We start from the raw sequence: 20532 nt of genomic DNA, 5'->3' as shown, positions 1-20532 counted from the left end.
CAAAATTACCAATTGATGCAGCAACAATTGTTATTTGCAGCAAATTCCAAACCTTCTACCAACCTTTGTTTGAGGAAGAGCTTCAGAATTTCACACCAGCCTCAAACTTCTTGACTGCGTTCCCTCGTCTTCAACCCCCAACCAGCAGAATAACCTCTCTCTATCTATCCAGCCTATGTCCCTTAAGAGTTTGAAACTTGTGATTAAGTCATGTCTTAACCTTCTAAATTCCGGGTAGTGCAGCCTTAATCTCTCCTTGTGGTTTAACCTTTTGAGTCCATGTATCATTCTAGTAAATCTACACTGCACAACCCCCACCCCTGTGGGTGATCTGTCTTTTCTAAAATGAGGCAATGAGAACTGCCCGTGCTAGCACTGCAAAGTAGCCTAGCCAGGGCTTTGTGTACTTGTATAAACATGAGGCTCAGCAACAATGTAGATGCCTCTGTGTATTTACTTTGGGAAGAGAATTTGGGGGAGCTCCTAAGCCCAAAATAAGTAAGTTATTTTAGCAATTCCTATATAGTCACTGCACAAGGACTTCTGCAGGGGTCCAGACGTTATCGTTGGGAGCATGGCCAGTATTTGACTATCCAGAGAGCAGAAGATCAGGGCCAATGCATTTTGTGAAGCCATCACTTGAGTTTATAACCAGCAGCCTTCTTATTATTCGTATGATCAATACGTTTACTACAGCCGTAACTTCAGTTAATATTTTCAATTGTTTAAATGAAATAAATGCAGAAAATATTACAGTGACTAATTTACATGTACTTTATGCCACATCTTTTTTTTACTCTCCCAAGTCCAGTATTTAGTTAGTTATCTAAAGTACATGTAAATTAGTCACTGTAATATTTTCTGCATTTATTTCATTTAAATAATTGAAAATATTAACTGAAGTTACGGCTGTAGTAAACGTATTGATCATACGAATAATAAGAAGGCTGCTGGTCATAAACTCAGGTGATGGCTTCACAAAATGCATTGGCCCTGATCTTCTGCTCTCTGGATAGTCAAATACTGGCCATGCTCCCAACGATAACGTCTGGACCCCTGCAGAAGTCCTTGTGCAGTGACTATATAGGAATTGCCTGGGAAGTTTAAAACTCCGGCAGGCGTCACTTTACATCTTGAAGCCTCCACAAAGTCTCCCAATCTGGGTTAGTGGTAGAACTCAGCAGAAGAGTTTGTTGGCCTCTAGATTTTTAAAGGCAAGAGAGTTTGTCAAGTAATCTTAAAGTAGTCACAACTGAGGACGTTTAGGCCTCAGAATTGTGAAAGATTCATGGCCACAGACTCCAGAAGGAATTGTGAAAATTTCTCCCCAGTCCATGGAGAAGAAACTGGAAAGGGTCAGTTTGTGGTAGGAGTATAATTTCTTTGGACTTGAGTCTCTGTAAGGGGGACATATTGGGAAACAGGTTGGAATTTTGTTTTGCAGTTTGTGCTGAGATCTTGCTAAACCGTTTTCTAAATTTATGTCAGTAGGTTCATGATTTTTTTTCTTTTGTGTAATTAACTAATGCTTATTCTGGCACGGGGTGGCTCAGTGGTTAGCATTGCTGCCTCACAGTGCCAGGGTCCCGGGTTCGATTCCAGCCTTGGGTGACTGTGTGGAGTTTGCACGTTCTGCCCGTGTCTGCATTGGTTTCCTCCCACAGACCAAAGATGTGCAGGTTGGATTGATGCTAAATTGCCTGTAGTGTCTAGGGGCGTGCAGACTGGGTAGGTTAGCCATGGGAAATGCAGGGATAGGGCACGCCTGGGTGGGATGGTCTTTGGAAGCGTGGTGTGGACTCGCTGGGCCGAATAGCCTTCTTCCCCATTAGGGATTCTAAAACAAAAGTATCTGCAGCCTCATGTGGATATGTTTCACTGACTGACCACCATGTTAAACAACTCCAAAAATTAAACTTATGGTCAACAAGGTGTCATTCTAGGATCATAACACTGACACACGGAAACATTACTTAAATGTCCCATTGTTTTTCAGTGTGTCAGTAAATGAATGTACTTACCTGAATAAGGCAGCTAACACCCAATATAAAGGGGCATGTCTTGGATTCCCCTGACAATCCTTCATTACGAAGAAGGAATCTGGAAATAGTTACACTCCATGTTTCTAAAGAGGCCCAGTTTGGAAGTACGAGCCAGAAATGCAGAGCTCAATCATATCACAGAGAGATATGCAGAGACTGACATCTCCATGGTGATTGCAACTTAACCATGAAAGAATTAATAATCTACTTTGCAACATAATTCATACTTAACCAGGGTGGAGCTAAGGCCTTCAAGAAAAGAATGAGGGGAATGAAACTAATTCTTAAAAAATAAACATGGAAACAAAAACATAAATAAAGACAAAAATTAATTGCTTTCATTAATGTAGTTATTCATCCATTTTAAAGCAATTTGGAAAAATCTCATCTGTCATCTTCTTTCAGGAGGATTGTACTGCTGACTGTCCAGGTTAATAACCATGACTGTTCTTGGAAAGAGAAAAGGAACCTACTCTGATCCAAAATAAACACTGCTATCTAAAAGTTTACTTGGTTTTGTTTTCAGTTGAAAGAAAACGTGGTGGGTCAGAGTTCCAATAGGATCAATGGCAAATTAAAGATCCCCTCTGGGAGATGTTAAGTTAGATAGACAGCTCATCCATTTACTCATTAGGATGCATCGTGCAGAGCTTTTTGTAATGTCTGGAAATATTTTCATTTTTGCTTCCTGTTAAAGAGGCTTGGATAGAAAAACCTTCTTTTGGTAAACCACTGGGAGAACACCTTACAATAAGTGGAAGGGAAATTGCGTTTCCTATTGAGGCCTGTGTGACGATGTTGCTGGAGTGCGGCATGCAGGAAGAGGTAACCTTTCTCTTTCTTTAACCTGTCAGCTCGGCTAACATCCACTCCTGCTGTTTCAGCGATAGATTGATTTTGTTTTGGAAAGCACTTGTGGCACAACACTAACTATATACTCTATTGACCCACTTTTTGGGCCTTTCCCACTTCGAAGGATTAACAGAATTATTTGAAAATAAAAATTGCATGACAGCAACACTGAATGTTTCCTGTCGTAAGAAAACTGGTCTTTGACCTGGTTATAATCATTGCTGGTCGTTTGGGACCTCCATCAGATTGAGATGGATTTTGCAGTGAAGTGATGGTGCTCACTGCTGATCTCAAGGAATTCTGTGCACAAAGTTTTAGCCGTCTCTGTGCTATGGATTTCAACTTTTCTGACATTGGTGTGAATCTGACACTGGGTCAGGCGGATGTAGTAGTGGTGGCACTGAACACATTGCGGTATTTACATATAACTGACCGTGAAGTTAAGCACCTCTTATTCTTCACCATTAATTAAAATTTTCGGGTACTGGAGGAAATGGTTATGAATTATTTAAGATAGAAGCTAAAATAGTGATAAACTTTTAAAAAAACTAAAAACGTGTGGAATTATTTTATCATAATAGAGAAATTTTGACTAGGAAGAAAGTTGAAGTGTAGGACCTCAAAGGTAGTTAGCTCAGGCTTACTACCAGCGCCACAAGCTAGTCAGAGTAGAAACAGCATGGTAATTAGGATGTACACATGGCTAAAAAGATGATGTGAAGGGGAGGGTTTCAGATTTCTGGGCCATTGAGACCAGTTCTGAGGGAGATGGCACCTGTACAAACTGGATGGGTTACACCTGGGCAGGACCGGGACAGATATCCTTGGGGCAAGAGTTGGTAGAGTGGTTGGGGAGGGTTTAAACTAGTGTAGCAGGGGGATGGGAACCAGCGGAGTAGGGTAGTAGCTGCAGAAATTGAGGGAGAGGTAGAAACCAAGGCAAACATTACAAAGAACAAGAACAGGCAAGGAAATGCTGCTGTAAGGCACAGGGGAGGTGGTCTGAATTGCATGTGTTTCAATGTGAGAAGTATAATAGGCAAGGTAGATTTCTGAAGAAGGGTCCCGCATTGAAATGTCAACTTTCCTGTTCCTCTGATGCTGTCTGGCCTGCTCTGTTCCTCCAGCTCCATTCTGTGTTGTTTCTGACTCCAGCATCTGCAGTTCTTGCTATCTCAATGTATGTGAGCTTAGAGCTTTGGTTCGTACTTGGAACTATGACATTATCGTGACTACAGATACTTGGCTGAAAGAGGGTCAGGACTAGCAGCTGAATGTCCCAGGTTTTAGATGTTTCAGGTGTGATAGAAAGGGAGGTAAAAGGGATGGGGGAGTTGCATTACTGGTAAAGGAGTATCTCACAGGGAGGATACATCAGAGGACTTGTGCTGTGAGGCAATATGGGTAGAACTCAGGAATAGGAAAGGTGAAATCACAATCCTGGGGGTATACTACAGGCCTCCCAACATCCAACAGGAGATAGAGGAGATAATATGGAGACAGATTTTGGAAAGATGTAAAAACGGCTGGGTGGTTGTGGTGGGTGATTTTAACTTCCCCTATATTGACTTTCACTCAGTACATGCTCAGGGCTTGGATGGGGCAGAATTTGTAAGGACCATTCAGGAGAGGTTCTTGACACAATATGTAAACAGTCCGACCAGGGAAGGGGTCATACTGGACCTGGTTTTGGGAAATGAGCCCAGCCAGGTGAGTGAAGTTTCAGTGGGGAGCATCTTGGGAGTAGTGACCATAATACCATGACTTTTACGATACTCATGGATAGGGATAACAGCAGTCCTAGGGTGCAGGTGTTAAATTGGGAGAAAGTGAACTACAACAATATTAGGCGGCACCTGGAGAATTTTGATTGGAGGTGGCTGTGTGAGGGTACATCTACATCGTACATGTGGGAATATTTCAAACAGCAGTTGATAAGAGTTCAGGAGTGGCACATTCCTGCGAGAATGAAGGATAGGTTTGGCAAGTCACGTGAACCTTGGATGACCAGGGACATTATGATCTTGGTCAGAGAGAAAAAGGAAGTATGCGTAAGGTCTAGGAGGATGCAAACTGATAAAGCCCTTGAAGTATATAAGGAAAGTAGGAAAAACTTAAACAAGGAATTGAAAAGCCATTAGCAAACAAGTTTAAGGAGAATCTTAAGGCCTTTTATACTTATATAAAAAGCAAGAGGGTAGCCAGGGGAAGGGTTGGCCCACCCAAGGACAAAGGAGGGAATCTATATGTGGAGGCAGAAGAGGTAGGTGAGGTCCTAGATGAATACTTTATGTCAGTATTCTCCAAAGAGAAGGAATTGTTGGAGGATGATCTCAAAGAAGGAAGCATTGGGTTTCTAAGCCGAATTGCTTTTAAAAAGGAAGAGGTATTGTCCGTCTTAAAAAGTACTAAGGTAGATGAAGGGTCTAGGCCCGAAACGTCAGCCTTCCTGCTCCTATGATGCTGCTTGGCCTGCTGTGTTCATCCAGCTCTACATCTTGTTATCTAAGGTAGATAAATCCCTGGATCCTGATGGGATCTGTCCCAGAATATTGAGGGAAGCAAAAGGACAAATTGCTGGAGCATTGACAGACATCTTTGTATCCTCTTTGGCCACAGGTGAGGTCCCAAAGGACTGGAGAGTAGCCAATGTTTTACCATTGTTTAAGAAGGGTAGCAGGGATAATCCTGGAAATTACAAGCCTGTAAGTCTCATGTCAGTGGTAGGGAAATTAATGGAAAAGCTTCTCAGGGATAAGATCTATACGCATTTAGAAGCAAATGGACTTATTAGGGATAGACGGCATGATTTTGTGCAGGGGATGTCATGCCTTATAACTTGACCGAGTTTTTTGAGGAGGTGATGCGGGAAAAGTGGTTGATGTTGTCGAAAAGGACTTCAGTAAAGCCTTTGACAAGGTCCCACATGGCAGACTGGTACAAAAGGTAAAGTCACATGGTATCAGAGGTGAGCTGGCAAAATGGATACAGAACTGGCTAAGTCATAGGAGACATAGGGTTATAGTAGAAGGATGCTTTTCAGAATGGAAGGTTGTGACTATTGGTGTTCCACAGGGATCAATGGTGGTACCTCTGTTGTTCATGCTCTACGTAAATGATTTGGAAGAAAACTGTAGCTGGTCTAATTGGTAAGTTTGTGGACGAGACAAAGATTGGCGGGGTGTGGATGGTGAGGACAATTGTCAGAGGATACAGCAGGATATAGATCAGTTGGAGGCATGGACAGAAAAATGGCAGATGGAGTTCAGTCTGGGCACATGTGAGGTGATGCATTTTGGAAGGTCAACTACAGGTGGGAATTGTACAGTGAATGGCAGAACCCTTAGGAGTATTGATATGCAGAGGAATCTGGCTGAGCAGGTCCACAGATCATTGAAGGTGGCAGCGCAGGTAGATAAGGTAGGGAAAAAGGCTTATGGCGTGCTTGCCTTCATTGGAGGGGCATTGAGTGAAAGGATAGACAAGTTATGCTGCAGCTTTATAGAACTTTGTTAGCCACACTTGGAATATTGTGCACAGTTCTGGTCACCACATTACCAGAAGGATGTGGATGCTTTGGAGGGGGTACAGAAAAGATTTACCAGGATTTTGCTTGGTATCGGGGATTTTAGCTATGAAGAAAGGTTGGATAGACTGGGTTTGTTTTCACTGGAACACAGGAGGTTGAGGTGCGTCCTGATAGAAGTTTACAAGATTGTGAATGGCATGGATAGAGTGGAAAGTATGAGGCTTTTTCCCAGGGTGGAGAGATCAATTACTAGGGGAAACAGTTTCAAGGTCTGAGGAGGGAAGTTTAAAAAAGATGTGCAAGTCAGGTTTTTCGTACAAAGGGTGGTGAGAGCCTGGAACATGTTGCCAGAGAAGGTGGTGGAAGCAGACATAGTAGCAGCATTCAAGAAGCACTCAGACGAATACATGAATTGGAAGGGAATAGAGAGATACGGATCCTGTAAGTGAAGACAGTTTTAGTATGGAAGGGCAAAATGTGGCAGCACAGGCTTAGAGGGCCGAAGGGCCTGTTCCTGTGCTGTATTGTTCTTTGTTATTGTTCTTTGATATTCCACAAATATATGATTATCTTTTCAGGTTGATGCATTATGTTAAGGATGAAATTGATATGTTGTATACATTTGGTTCAACAAGGATGAACTTTTTCAGGGGTTTTTACAATGAGACTAAAAGTGTAAGAGTGATAAGTTCCCATTAATTGCAGTTTGATGGTTCCCCCAACAGCACATCCTCTGGAGAATTGGTAGTATCACTGCCAGCAACTTTGGAATTTCCAAATATAACATATAATGCCTGTCCAACTGCTCTTCTCTCTCTTTAGGGTCTATCCTATTGTTTACTCCCTACCCCATCCCCCTCCCCTATTTTCTGCCTATAAACTGACATTTTCCCAGCCACCATCAGTTCTTGAGGAAGGGTCACCGAACCTGAAACATTAATTCTGCTTTTTCTTCACAGATGCTGCCAGACCAGCTGAGCTTTTCCAGCAACTTTGTTTTTGTCCCTGATTTACAGCATCCGCAGTTCTTTTGGTTGTTATTTGGAATTTCCATTTCATTCTGCACATGTGCAGACTTTAGAGGTTAATATCAGTTTCAGTGGAGCAACAACTGGAACAGCTGACAGTTTTGCCATTGCTTTTCCCGCAACATCCAAGACAAGAGTCTTTTTAACATAATAGAAGGAGAAATAATTGGTTTGGTGTAAATTTTTCTACATCCTTATTCTAAACCACTGGCATAAGAGTACTCAAGAAAAGGGTAGACAGAGAACTGCAGAAGGTAGTTTTTTGCCTCTTCTCCCCAGTAGAATCTTTTGACATAAGGAACTATCTGGAATTGAGGAAAATACTTTTTTTTGAAAATGGGAAGGATGTAAAATGAGGTCCTTGATATCTGTGATCGGTTCCTTATGTGACAATGGCACTCGTGAATCAAGTACTCAGCTTTCAAATTGAATCACATTGGTTCACTGTGCAACGTCAAGTCTATTCTCAAATAATACTGTCACATTGCAGACTTAGCACTCACAGACACAGAGGACACTACTGAACGTGACACTAGTTGCAGATTAAGTATTTTTTCATATAATTGAATCAATAAAATTATTCTTCCTGCACACCAGATATAATCTTTGTCTTGTAGACTTAATATAAAATAGATAATGGTTATCTGTGTATATTGCTTACATAACTGAGAGCTCACACCCTGATACTATTCTCCAACTGTGCTTATGCTTTCAGTTTGAATAAAATATAATGGCTCATGGCCAACTTGTTTCTCAAGCAATTTAACTTGACAAGAGAATCATTGCTATAAGTAGCGTTTTTGATTATCGAAAATGAAAGTAACCCTTTGTGCCTGTTTTTGAGATGGTTAGATGTTATTCTTTGCCAATGGTGCTGACCAGAGTTTCTTCCCCAGGGTCTCTTCAGAGTAGCTGCTTCTGCCTCCAAACTTAAAAAGCTGAAAGCTTCTCTTGACTGTGGTGTGCTGGACGTGCAGGAATATTCTGTTGATCCTCATGCTGTAGCAGGTATGGTGCACAGCATGAATTGATGTGATTTTGAAAGGTGTCATTGTAAAATTGCCTTAATTGATTCATATTCATTATTACACTGATAGGTTTTAAATATGTATTGGATGTTCTACAACAGCAACCAGTCCTTTTGGACAGATTCAGTCTTAATTATATTTGATTAGAGACAGAAAAACTGCAGATGCTGGAATCCAAGGTAGACAAACAGGAGGCTGGAGGAATACAGCAAGCAAGGCAGCATCTGGAGGAAAGGAGAGGTCAACGTTTCAGGAATTACCCGTCTTCAGTCCTGAAAAACGCTCCTGACCCAAAACATCAACTTTCCTGTTCCTCTGATGCTGCCTGGCCTGCTGTGTTCCTCCAGCTCCACACTGTGTTGTCTCTGACTCCAGCATCGGCAGTTCTTGCTATCTCTGAGCAATTTTAACCTCATACAAGGTTTAGCCTGATCTGTGTTACTTCAGATTGTGTTTGGGTCTTTGCAGTGGTAGAATATGCGTCCAGAAGGGAATTAAACCAATCTTTTCAAGAAAGTGTGATTTAAATTTGGGGTATAATCATTTAATAGTTCATTTTTCCATCACATTAAATTCTGTAGATACATATTGTATGTAATTCTTCCAAATGTCTTGGTTTAGCAGTTTATAATGCTAGTTTTTAAAATATAGCATGCACACTGGCAGAGTGTATATAATAGTCTTCTACTATATTTCTATAAGACAGTCTCTTAAGCTTCATTTCTGATCGTTTTAATGAATATGCAAAGTCTCAGTTTTCAATTCCCAACTCTTGCCTTAAGATTGAAAATAGAGGCAGTTAATGTTTGTTTCTCTTCACAGATGCTGCCAAACTTAATGAGTATCTCCAGTATTTTCTGCTTTTAGTTCACATTTCCAGCATCTGCACCATTTTAGTTTTGTATTGATTGTGTAAACCTTAGCTGTCTGAAGTCCAAGAGAGTTTTTATTCTCTATCCAGCCCTTAAATGGAGCACTGCCTGTCAGTGATTGGCTCAAGTCAGTAATCTATGGTAGCAGTGTTTTTCTATTACGGTCTGTGAGTTTTGATTTTGTGCGTTTGGGAAGCCAAGGCAACTTGTGGACAATTTGTTTGGCTGTGGAAAATGTGAACTTGTTCATTTACTGAATTGAATTACTGAGAAAGCAATGAGCGCAGTGGTAATTTTCCTTAAGTTGGTACGTGTAGCTCAGAGATGAAACTTAGTGGCTCCAGGGTCAGGAACCAATATTATGAGTGGGTGTAAGTGGGATTTGGGGCAGGATCCGATGTTACACCAAATCCCCATCACTTTTTGCTCCTGTCAGAAATTCCTGGAAAAAGCATCAGTGGGCAAGCTAATTGGCCCAGATATTTTGATGGCCAGGGGAGTTGTAGGAGCAACACAGACTAGATTGGGACCATATTGGATTTGCTGACATAGCTAATTCCATGGGATTGGCCCAGGCAGTCGATTCCTCTGATGAGCAGTTCCCGGGTGCCTGGAGCCCTCCGAAAAAATTCTTCGAGAATTTGCAGGGTTCCAACTCAGTTTAGCTTTATCATTAATCAGGGAAATTGCAGAATTAAAAATATACCCTCCCTCCTCTGTAACAATTAAACAGAACCCCTAACTCATCACTCACCCCTCAATGACAAACAGTCACCCCCACCCCTCCTGAAACCCCGCCACCCCTGACACCCATCCTCAGGCCTGCCAAGCCCTGCTGGAACTAACTCTCTTCTGATACTCTTCCCCACTCTTCCCTATCCTCCCCCTCAACAGTCTGGCCCTACCAGATCCTAACCCCGACATACTCTCAGCACTCATCTGCTTACCTAGCACCCTACCCATGTCATCCACCTGGCATGCTATACCCCTCACCCACCTGGCACTATACATAATTGGGAATCTACCCTCCTGACCCACATGGCACCTTACCCATGTGGGAGCCTCCTCACTTCATCCACCAGTCACCCCTCACTTGCCTCACACACTCACCTTTTCTCAGTCACTGTCAAAGAGCTTTTGGAACTTTTAACTCCTGAAACCAGTATTGGAAACATTAAAATCCTTAATAAAATCATTTAATATTGGTTACTCTGCATTCCACATCTTCTAAAAATACTAGAAGTTTACAAGTCACATTTTTTTAAGAATCTGCATGGGTTTTATATCTCAGAATATTTCTTTTAACTTGGAAAGCTCTATGTAATCCATTCAATCTTTGAAGAATTGGTCCAGGATGTTATGACAGTATTTACAGTAATCCTTTTACTGCATTAACAAGATGAAAATACACTGCTTTCCTTTATAAGGAGCTCTTAAGTCGTATCTTCGTGAGCTACCAGAACCCTTGATGACGTTTGAATTGTATGATGAATGGATACAGGCATCAAAGTAAGTATTTAATGATGAGTTCTTTCAATTGCATACAGTCTGCATTTATGATTTAAAGTCCATCCCTTTTATTACAATCCTGGATTATATTGAGCTAAGCAAAATGAAAATAAGCAACTCACACTGATAATTATGTAAAATAAGCAACTGTCTCATGTATTTTGCCCTGATGTGTTGAGTCATGTAGTATAATAATCAAAAGCTGTTATTTCTTCAGAAGCCTAGTTATGTGAAATGAATTGAGGTATTTAATTTACTTATTCAAAAAAGAAATTGAATGAGTATCCAGTTGGGAATTGGATTGAAGGTTATCCAGAAAAGTGCAGTCTGAAATAACAAACACTTGACAGGAGATGAAGGTGTTTGGGTGACTGGGATAGAAAAGGGCAGCAAGGCAGAGTTATACAGTAAGATTACTGAATTAATTATGCAGGAATTTATTTTGTGAAATTAAATGATATAATTAAGTCCATGAAAAAATAGTTTTACATTGGCCCTGTAAGGCACAGACTGTTTGATTGGCCCTTTCTCATTTCATACCTTCTTATCCAGGTTCATGTCCATATTATTCACATAACTTGTAGCATTCACAACATGACATGAAGCTCCCAAACAGAAAGTAGGGACCTTCCCACATGAGGAAAAGTATGCAACCTCATCTCTCTGGAATTTCCCCTCATGGCTCCTTTTACAGAGATGGAAGTTAAGCTGTTTGCTCATCCTCAGAAATGGCAGGTTCTTGGGGTTAGATTTTCCCACTGCGGGTGGGAAACAGAGGCCAAGGTTGTTCCCAGGTGTCAACCTCAATCCAAGAGGAAAGCAGTCACTGGGAAGCTCCGAAAATGGCCTGGAGACAGGTTTTCTGTCCAAGTAAGAACGGGGATCCAGCCAGCTTCTTTCAGCTTGAAAAGAAGCAGTGGGTTGTAAAGCCAGGTAGGTAAGCAAAAGGATGCTTCAAGCTGTCTTTCCAACTTCTTCTAAGCTTTAATTGATTTTTGCTGGCAGGTCATTTCTGTGTTGGGAGCCTACCACGGGATGGTCAATGGATACTCCTGTACTTTTCGGGGAGGGATGGCATCTTGATCTGAGCTACGAGCCCTCAGTTTGCCACCTCCAAGCATTTAAACGGGCCCGTGCCAACTGCAGGAATCAGCAGTTTTCCAGTCAGCCTTAATTAGGTGCTTCCTGATTTTGATAGACTGAATGCCAAATGCATGACAGTAGCTCTGCTGGTCTCCAATGTTACCTTGACCAAAATAGCCAGGAGGTTTGCTGCAGAAGGGGAACTGGCCCACTGATCAGTCAGGCTAATTGTACCTTTCACTGGCCTCTCGACTGTACTTCCAGCTCTTGTTCTCTATCAGTTAGCAACCAATTGCATAGTTATACAAGGAACTGCAGAAAATCACAGACAGCTTTTGTCTATGTTGCTTAATTTGATTCACTTTCCAATGGTTAGTTGAAGCATGACCTAGGCAAAAGTTCTGGGTAATAGCTTGCTTAACCAGTCGAGTGGAAACTGAAAAAGAGAGAATAAAAGGAAAAGCAAAAACACAGTGAGAGTATGAGGCTATAAATGTTGATAGAAATGGGTTCAGAGCAATGGAAATCAAAGTTGAGCTTGGAAGAAAACGATAGCTGAGATTACATGACAGTCTAAATTTAGTCACAGGTAGTTGAAGACTAGTAGATGCAAATATTATTTGAAATGGTCAAAGTTTCATTTCCAGAAAATCAAATTCTTGTGACATACATTTAAGAAATTCACATTTATGAACCGTGAATCAGAATAACAAACAAAATATTTGCAAAATGCATAAGTGTCATTCTGTGTTTAAAATAACCAGCATTCAAGATCAAGAGAAGCGGCTTCAAGCTTTATGGAATGCGTGCGAGAAACTACCCAAGGAAAATTATAACAATTTCAGGTAAACTTAAATACAGCTTCGCTTGTGTAATTGTATGTAATTAAACAGTTGCTTTCTACTTATTTTATCATTAGCATTGGTGCTGCAAAAGGAATAATTACACTGGTTGTAAGGATTACCAAAACAGTCTATAGAATGAATCTATGAACCGTGGTGTTTATTGACATTTTCAGCACACCATTGAGGAAAACTGTGGGCATCAGAGAAGTACACTGAGAAATTCTTGATCTGAATCTGCAGTCAGTTCTACATTTTTATTTTAGCACTTCACGTTTGGTAAAAGGTTAACATTTTTTACTTGATCTTCACGCCTCAATCTTAATCAGTAAAACTCTCCTGTGACACAATAGGCTGGATTTTCCGAGGAGTAGCAATCTCAGTCAGATTGCCACTCTGCTCCTGGTTTCTTGCGATAAGAAAGAGCTCCCCATATTACAGATTGCAGGAGATTCTGTTCATGGCTTTTTCAGAAATGCAGAATGTACCTTAAATCTAACAGCTCCTTGAGAGCAGAATAGCCAGCATGGAGAGGATGTCAATCCACACCTGCTAACATTGTATTCTTCACTCTGTTCTATTACCTTAATGCACTGTGTATGCTATGATCTGCCTGTATTGCACACAAAACAAAACTTTTCACTATACCTAGGTACATGTGACAATAATAAATCAAATCAAATAATAAATCAAATCAAACAATAAATCAAATCAAACTTTCTCATGGCAGAAATTGCGGAATTCTGTGATTTAAAAGTCACAGAGAGTCACTTTGTGCAAAGGTGTGAGGTTAGTGTGCCAGGTGCATAGGGAACCGGGACACAAGCTGTAAACAGTGCCAGATAAGTGATCCCCAGTCCTGACAAAGGGTTTCGGCCCAAAACATCGACTTTCCTGCTCCTCTGATTTCTAAAACAAGGCTTTAGATATTTGAAGAAAAGTTTTGAACCTATCAAGAGTTCTTTTGAAGAAGTCATGGCAAGTATTAAAAGCAGACGTGAATGTGTATTAAAAGTGGATAAGTTCTGTATAACTGTCACATTGTCAAATAATTTAAATCAGCAGATCCTTTAATGGTTTGAAATTAACATCTACCCTGCAGTCAAAAGGGTAGAACTTGTTATTTTACTGTTTATTAATAGTTTGACTGCTCCACAATCTATCATCATCACAGTGAGGGATCTCCAAGATCACAGTTTAATTGACAGCTATAAGTTTTTGTAAAAGGATTCGCTGTCTTTAATGTGAGGCGATGAATACATCAAATGATTGTTTTTATAAGTAATTAAGTACTTGATGGAATTAAATGGAGCGAAGAGTTTTTTTTAAAAATTCATTCATGGGATATAGGCATCACTGGTTGGCCATAATTTATTTACTTACTTCTCAATTAGAATGCCTTTTTAAACACAACAAGGTCTAATAGATACTTAGAATGTTATACTATTTCATCTCACCATTGTCCCTGTTGTATATCCAGGGTTGATGCTGTCTAGTTAAAACCCACAGTCCTCACCAAGCTTTTGATCACCCCTTCTACAATCCACTTCTTTGGTTCAGTGCCTGATTAATTTCCCTGAAAACAAGGTGCAGTAATGTTAAGATGATTATACAATTGCCATTTGTTGAAACCATAGTCAAAATCTCCATCATTCTATAAAATGAAGTGATTTGCAGAATACAATGTATCTTCAATCTGCAGATACTTAATCAAGTTTCTAGCCAAGCTATCAGAATATCAAGATGCCAACAAAATGACACCTGGTAACATGGCAATTGTCCTTGGACCCAACCTGCTGTGGACAGCTAATGAAGGGTAAGAGTTTGTCCTGTTATATTGTGAATTACTGTGAAACTCTATTAGCCCAATTTTGGAAAATTTATGAATTTAAATAGGTCAAATATATAAAGGAATTTAGATCCATGTAGATCTTTGGAGTGCCTTATAATTTGGAAATAGATTATGGTTCTTGGGGCCTGGCTCACAAAATCAACACACATCCTCTGATTGGTGAAAAGAGAAACGTGTTGCTGAAGCTTTCTACCTTAGCACAAATGTAAGAATGCCAAATTTCAAACAATCACACAACTTACATTACAGGAGAAAAGAACCACTTTAGGGCCTGAAGCTTGCTCAGTCTGCTGTGACTTAACCTAGAAAGGCAAATCATCAACTCAAAGATTTTAACAACAGGCTAAGTGAGCTGTCTCATGCTGCTACTATGCAGGGTTTGTGTGAGCGTTTGGCATGTTCCAGTAACAGGATACTGTCAGACCAAAAAGACATTCTGCCTACCACACAATCAAGCAATGTTGTGTATGAATTTCACTGTTGGTGCAACACCAGGCTAGGTTGTACATTGTCACAGTTGGCTGATCGGATTAAGTAGAATGTTCCTTTGTCTGTTCATAAGAGGTAAAAACAGCCTGTACTTACCCAAAACAAAATGTCTAGTGTTTGATTGGATTCCATAATTGAGCAGCACTTGCTGAATAATTCTGGGAGTGTCAATAAAAATACTAACAACCAATTTGAGATAATCAGTCACGCTTGTAATGAGGCTCATTTCTGTTTGCTGGAAGGGATATACTTGCATACATATTGACCCGTTCTCTGCAAACAAGAGGAATATATTCAAGCCTGTGACTTTTTGGAGTCACCCAGGAGCTTGGGAAGCCTGTGATCCTGTTGCTATTCCCACGGCAAAGCTTTGGAAAATCAGAGTTATCTTGCCAATCAATCAGCACGCTTTTCTCCTATGGTATAACTTGTTACAATTGTTTGAAATTTGTCCTTCTTTATTTGTCCTGAAGAACGCAAGGTAAAAAGTTTCAGTAACACTTTTTTTCAGTTATTTTCGAGATTTGTACTACCAAGCCTGTACTGTCATTGCCATGCGACATGAATCAGTTAAATTGCAGATTGACTGAATCTACAATGTGATTTTGTATAACCTGATATTTAACCACTGAAGTATTGTAAAATAATTCTTTGCAAAATGCAGACATTTTATGGATAGTTTGTTTGCTAAAATAAAGTTAACCTGGCCATTCCTTTTTTATCCATAGGTCTATGACTGAAATGATGACAACAGTCTCAATACAGATTGTTGGAATCATTGAACCCATCATTCAACATGCTGATTGGTTCTTCCCAGGAGGTAAATACTGAAATGTCTTATTGTAAACCTCTCAAGGTAGTTTTCCCCGTCGTGCAGCTTTTGACGAGTCCTGCTCCACCTAATTTCCCATGGCATTGGAGTTGGGGGGGAGGGTGCAATGGTGGGGAGGGAGGTGGTATGTTCTTCAGGCTAGGGGAGGCCCCAGTATAGCAGCAGATCAGGATGGAGTAATAGCTGTGCCCCTCCAGGCTCCTTAAAAATCAATTTAAACACGCTTTTTGGTTCCTGTCCGAGTGGAATGTGTAGGACACATGCCACACCGAGATATGTCCTGAAAATGGAAATCAGTGGCCAACCTGTGTCTTCCAGAAACAACCAGACACTATCTACCCCCACCTCACATCCAAACAATATTATTCAAATCTAGCCCTTCTTGGTGTGTTGAAAGTCTGCTCTCCCTCAGTGGTTCTTGTGAAATAATCAGAGACTTGATCAAGCTGAGGTTTCTCGGCTCAAAAGATTCATTGACAAGGACTTCAAGGCAACAAGCACTAATTTTCTATTCATGCAGGAGACGATGATTGTTGATTTCACATAAGGGTGTGTTAGCCTTGAAATCGCATTCTGATATAAAAGCAAAACATCGTAGATGCTGGAGATGCTTGGCAGTAACTGTGGGGAGAGTTATTAAGCAACTAAAATGGGATTACAATTCCCCATCACTGGCCACGTTGTTGGTTTTTTTGCCGTAGTGCCTCTTCCAGGGTCATTTTCCAGGTGGGAGGTGAAACAGCGATTTGTCCCCACGGGTAAGGATATAACTTGAGCCAGTTAAGAGACCTATTAAGGTCAGTGAAAGGATGCACCATATCATTGACATACCTAGGGCCAAAGCACTGCATTTCACTCTCCAAGTATCTTGAAACACTTGAAACTCTATGTGTGAAAAAACACTTGGAATGAAAAGAGACTTCTTGAGCAACAATAGACTTTCCCCCCTAGAAGCAGGCTTCTAGGCCCAACCAGTCCCTCCATACAACTAACTCGTTATAATCACATTTACCTTCTGCTTCCCATATACCTCAACCCCTCTCTTTCATCTACTGATCCAATCCAATCTCAATCTGGACACTAAATGTGTTTGACCAAAAGCCTTGAAGTCACTTGGGCGGCACAGTGGCTCAGTGGTTAGCACAGCTGCCTCACAGCACCAGGTACCCATGTTCAATTTTACCCTCAGGCGACTGTCTGTGTGGAGTTTGCACATTCTCCCTGTGCCTGCGTGGAGTTTCCTCACACCGTACAAAGATGTGCAGGGTGGGTGGATTGGTCATGTTAAATTGCCTATAGCGTCCAGGGATGTTTGGATTAGACATGGGAAATGCAGGGATAGGGAAATGTGTCTGGGTCAGATGCTGCTCGGAGGGGAGGTTTGGACTTGTTGGGCCGAATGGCCTGTTTAGACACTGTAGGAATTCTCTGATTCACTTCTGCAGACTCACAACCCTTGAGGTGAGGATGTTTTCCTGCCTTCTGTTCAAAATCCCTGACATTTGACTTTGTATTCTGCATTTTGTAACTGTTGGAAATTGTTTACTTCCATTTTCCCTCCCTTTATTTCATGATTTCCAATGCTTCTATTTTGGTACTCTGTAACCTGCGTTAGTGTCATGATAAGAAGAGCCAGTTTTCCATATCTTTCTGTGTAGTAGTACTTCCTCTTTCCAGGCAGCATCTTAGTGAATCAGTGTTTCACTGGTGTCATGCATTTAATATCCTTTCAATAGTAAAGAGCCCAAACTTCCAGCTTCTGTACTTCTAGCTTTCGTCTTTGAAAGAGGCAAGGCCAGAGGCCCTAGGTTTCAGTAAAAGCATAACAAAGATAGCTTAATTTATGACAAAATGTAGCTCTGAGATATAATGACAAATCCAGGCCTTGATATTGATTGGGTAGTAGAAGATGCATTTTGATCAGTCATGGAAGCAGAGAGCTAAAGTCAGCAGCCATGTGGATGCTGAGTGTTTGGGTTATATTCCCTATGCTGTGCTTAATACCCCAATTTAAATAGTGCCTAGAAAAATGCATACTGAGGCATTCATGTTTGTATGTTAATCTTTGCACACTCTAATGTCTAGGATGTTGCTGTAACCTTGATATCATGCTACTTCTAAGTACGCTAAGACTGCATACTGAATGTGAGCATTCTATTCCCAGTATCGAAAATCCCTCCATGGAATATTGAAATTTAGCAAAAGCATATTGAAATGACGACATCAAGCTGTTGGTTTTGACTACATGGGGTTCAGTACAAACTGCCCACATTTAGCTTTTGTTTGACTGTTAGTGAGTGACTTTGAAACGTGCGCTGCGTACAGTTAGTGACACGAATGGCAACTACATTTGCCACTGTCAAGTGCACTACCACATTCCTTTCTCAAATCACCACTTTCTGTTCTCTGCCAAGTGGCAGGACAGCACTTGGCTGTTACTATCCATTGCTCTGATTAACAAGAAGTAGTTAAAGGCAGTAGCCTTTTTGTTCTTGTCAGACAAGGGAATCAATGGTTCTTTGAGGTAGATGTGAATGTGGGATTTAAAAGATAAACAGATCAGACATGATTGTAATGAGTGGTGGAGCAGTCTCAAGGAGCCACAGGGTCAATGCTGCTCATATTTTATATGTTTGTATCCCTCAATATTTCAGAACTGTGCAATCTCTCACCATTTAGATAAAGGCGGTAGGAAATTTTACTGGAGATAGAAAAAATGATGGTATTCAGTGCAGGATTCAGGACATTCTCACACAAACATATAAATTAGGAGCAGAGGTAGATCACTCAGCTCCACAGGACTGCTGTTCCACCATTTAGTATTATGATGGTTGATCTGATCACCACATTCTTGTCTGTCCTGATAACCTTTAATGCCCCTATCTTAATAATAATCTATCTTTGCCTTAAATATATTCAAAGGCTCTGGTTCCACTGCCCTTTGAGACAGAGAGTTCCAAAGACTCGTGACCTTGTGAAAGAAAAAAAATTCTCATTTTTGTCTTAAAAAGGTGACCCTTTCTGTTTTAACAGTGACTCCATAGTTCTAGCTAATGGGTTGGTTAGTTTAGTTGGCTGGATGGCTGGTTTGTAAAGCCAGCAGCGTGGGCTCAATTCCGATGCCAGCTGAGGTTACCACAAAGGACTCTCCTTCTCAACCCCACCCCTCGCCTGAGATGTGGTGACCCTCAGGTTAAACCATCACTGAATGTTTCTCAATCTCTAATGAGAGAGCAGCCCTATTGTCTGGTAGGACCATGATGACTTTTAGTTCTAGATTCTTCCAAAAAAGGAAATATCCTCTCCATATCCAGCCTGGTAAGACCCCTCAGAATAGTCTTGGTTTCGATCAAGTCACCTCGTATTCTTCTAAACTCCAGCTGATTCAAGCCTAGCCTGTTGATAAGACAATCCATTCATCCCAGGTATTAATCCTGTAAACCTTCTCTGAACTGCTTCCAATACATTTATGTCCTTCGAACCAATGCTGTACACAGTGCTGCAGGTATGATCTTACCGTTGCCCATATTACGAAAGAATAACCTCCCTACTTTTGAGTTCATTTCGATTTGCAATGTACAATAACATTCTATTAGCTTTCCTAATCACTTGCTGAACTTGAGTATTGATGTTTTGAGATTTATGAATTAGGGCGACCAGCTCCAGCAGGTGAAGATGGGGCTATTGAATAATTTTAAGACAGAGGCAGATCAATTCTTGTTAAACAATGGAATCAATGATTCTTTGAGGTAGATGTAAATGTGGGATTTAACACATAAACAGATCGTATAGAGTGGTGGAGCAGTCTCAAGGAGCCACAGGCTCTGTGCTGCTTATATTTTATATGTTTGTATCCCTCAATATTTTAGAACTGTGCAATCTCTCACCATTTAGATAATATCTTTCTTTATTATTCCAAAATGAACAACTTCATATTGTCACATATTCTCTCCATTTTCCAGATTTATGCCCACTCAATTTACCTTTCTATATCCTACTGTAGGCTCCTTATGTCCTCTTCACAAACTACTTTCCTACTTATCTTTTTTAAAAAAGTTAGCAATCACCATCAGTCTCTCCGAATCATTTACAGAAGTTATAATAAGTCGTGACCCCAGCAATAATCCTCTGGCACACTGCTCATTATAACTTATCAATTAAAATGAAAATGCATTTGTAAAAACCAAAAGAACTGTGGATGCTGTAAATCAGGAACAAAAATAGAAGTTGCTGAAAAAGCTCAGCAGGTCTGGCAGCATCTGTGAAGAAGAAATCAGAGTTAACGTTTTGGGTCCAGTGACCCTTCCTCAGAAATGCATTTGTGCCTATTCTCTGTTTTCGGTTAGCTAGTCAATCTTCTACCCATGTCCATATACTATCTCCCACACCATTCCAGAGCAATCTTTAATACAGCACCTTATCAAATACCTTCTGTAAATCTAAGTACAGGGCAACCACTGATTCCCCATTATCCACATGTTACTTACTCAAATAACTCTAATAAATTGGTTAAAGATGATTTACCTTTCACAAACCATGCTGACTCTTCCTGACTACCTTGAACCTTCCTACGT

The 20532-nt window shown here is 40.6% G+C and overlaps 1 protein-coding gene across 1 annotated transcript in view; it reads left to right on the top strand.

The window, feature by feature from the left end:
* arhgap44a (Rho GTPase activating protein 44a) overlaps positions 1–20532 on the top strand; it is a 188381-nt gene that overhangs the window by 130717 nt on the left and 37132 nt on the right. The window contains exons 8-13 of the mRNA XM_048611123.1: positions 2740–2867; positions 8348–8459; positions 10779–10860; positions 12708–12788; positions 14488–14601; positions 15855–15946. Of these exons, the coding sequence (XP_048467080.1) occupies positions 2740–2867; positions 8348–8459; positions 10779–10860; positions 12708–12788; positions 14488–14601; positions 15855–15946 (609 nt within the window). The remainder of the gene's footprint in view (positions 1–2739; positions 2868–8347; positions 8460–10778; positions 10861–12707; positions 12789–14487; positions 14602–15854; positions 15947–20532) is intronic.

This window comes from Rhincodon typus, chromosome 23, assembly GCF_021869965.1.
Source record: "Rhincodon typus isolate 14 chromosome 23, sRhiTyp1.1, whole genome shotgun sequence".
Lineage (NCBI taxonomy): Eukaryota > Metazoa > Chordata > Chondrichthyes > Orectolobiformes > Rhincodontidae > Rhincodon > Rhincodon typus.
Note: the sequence above shows the minus strand (reverse complement) of the source record. Positions and strands in the feature narration are given on the sequence as shown.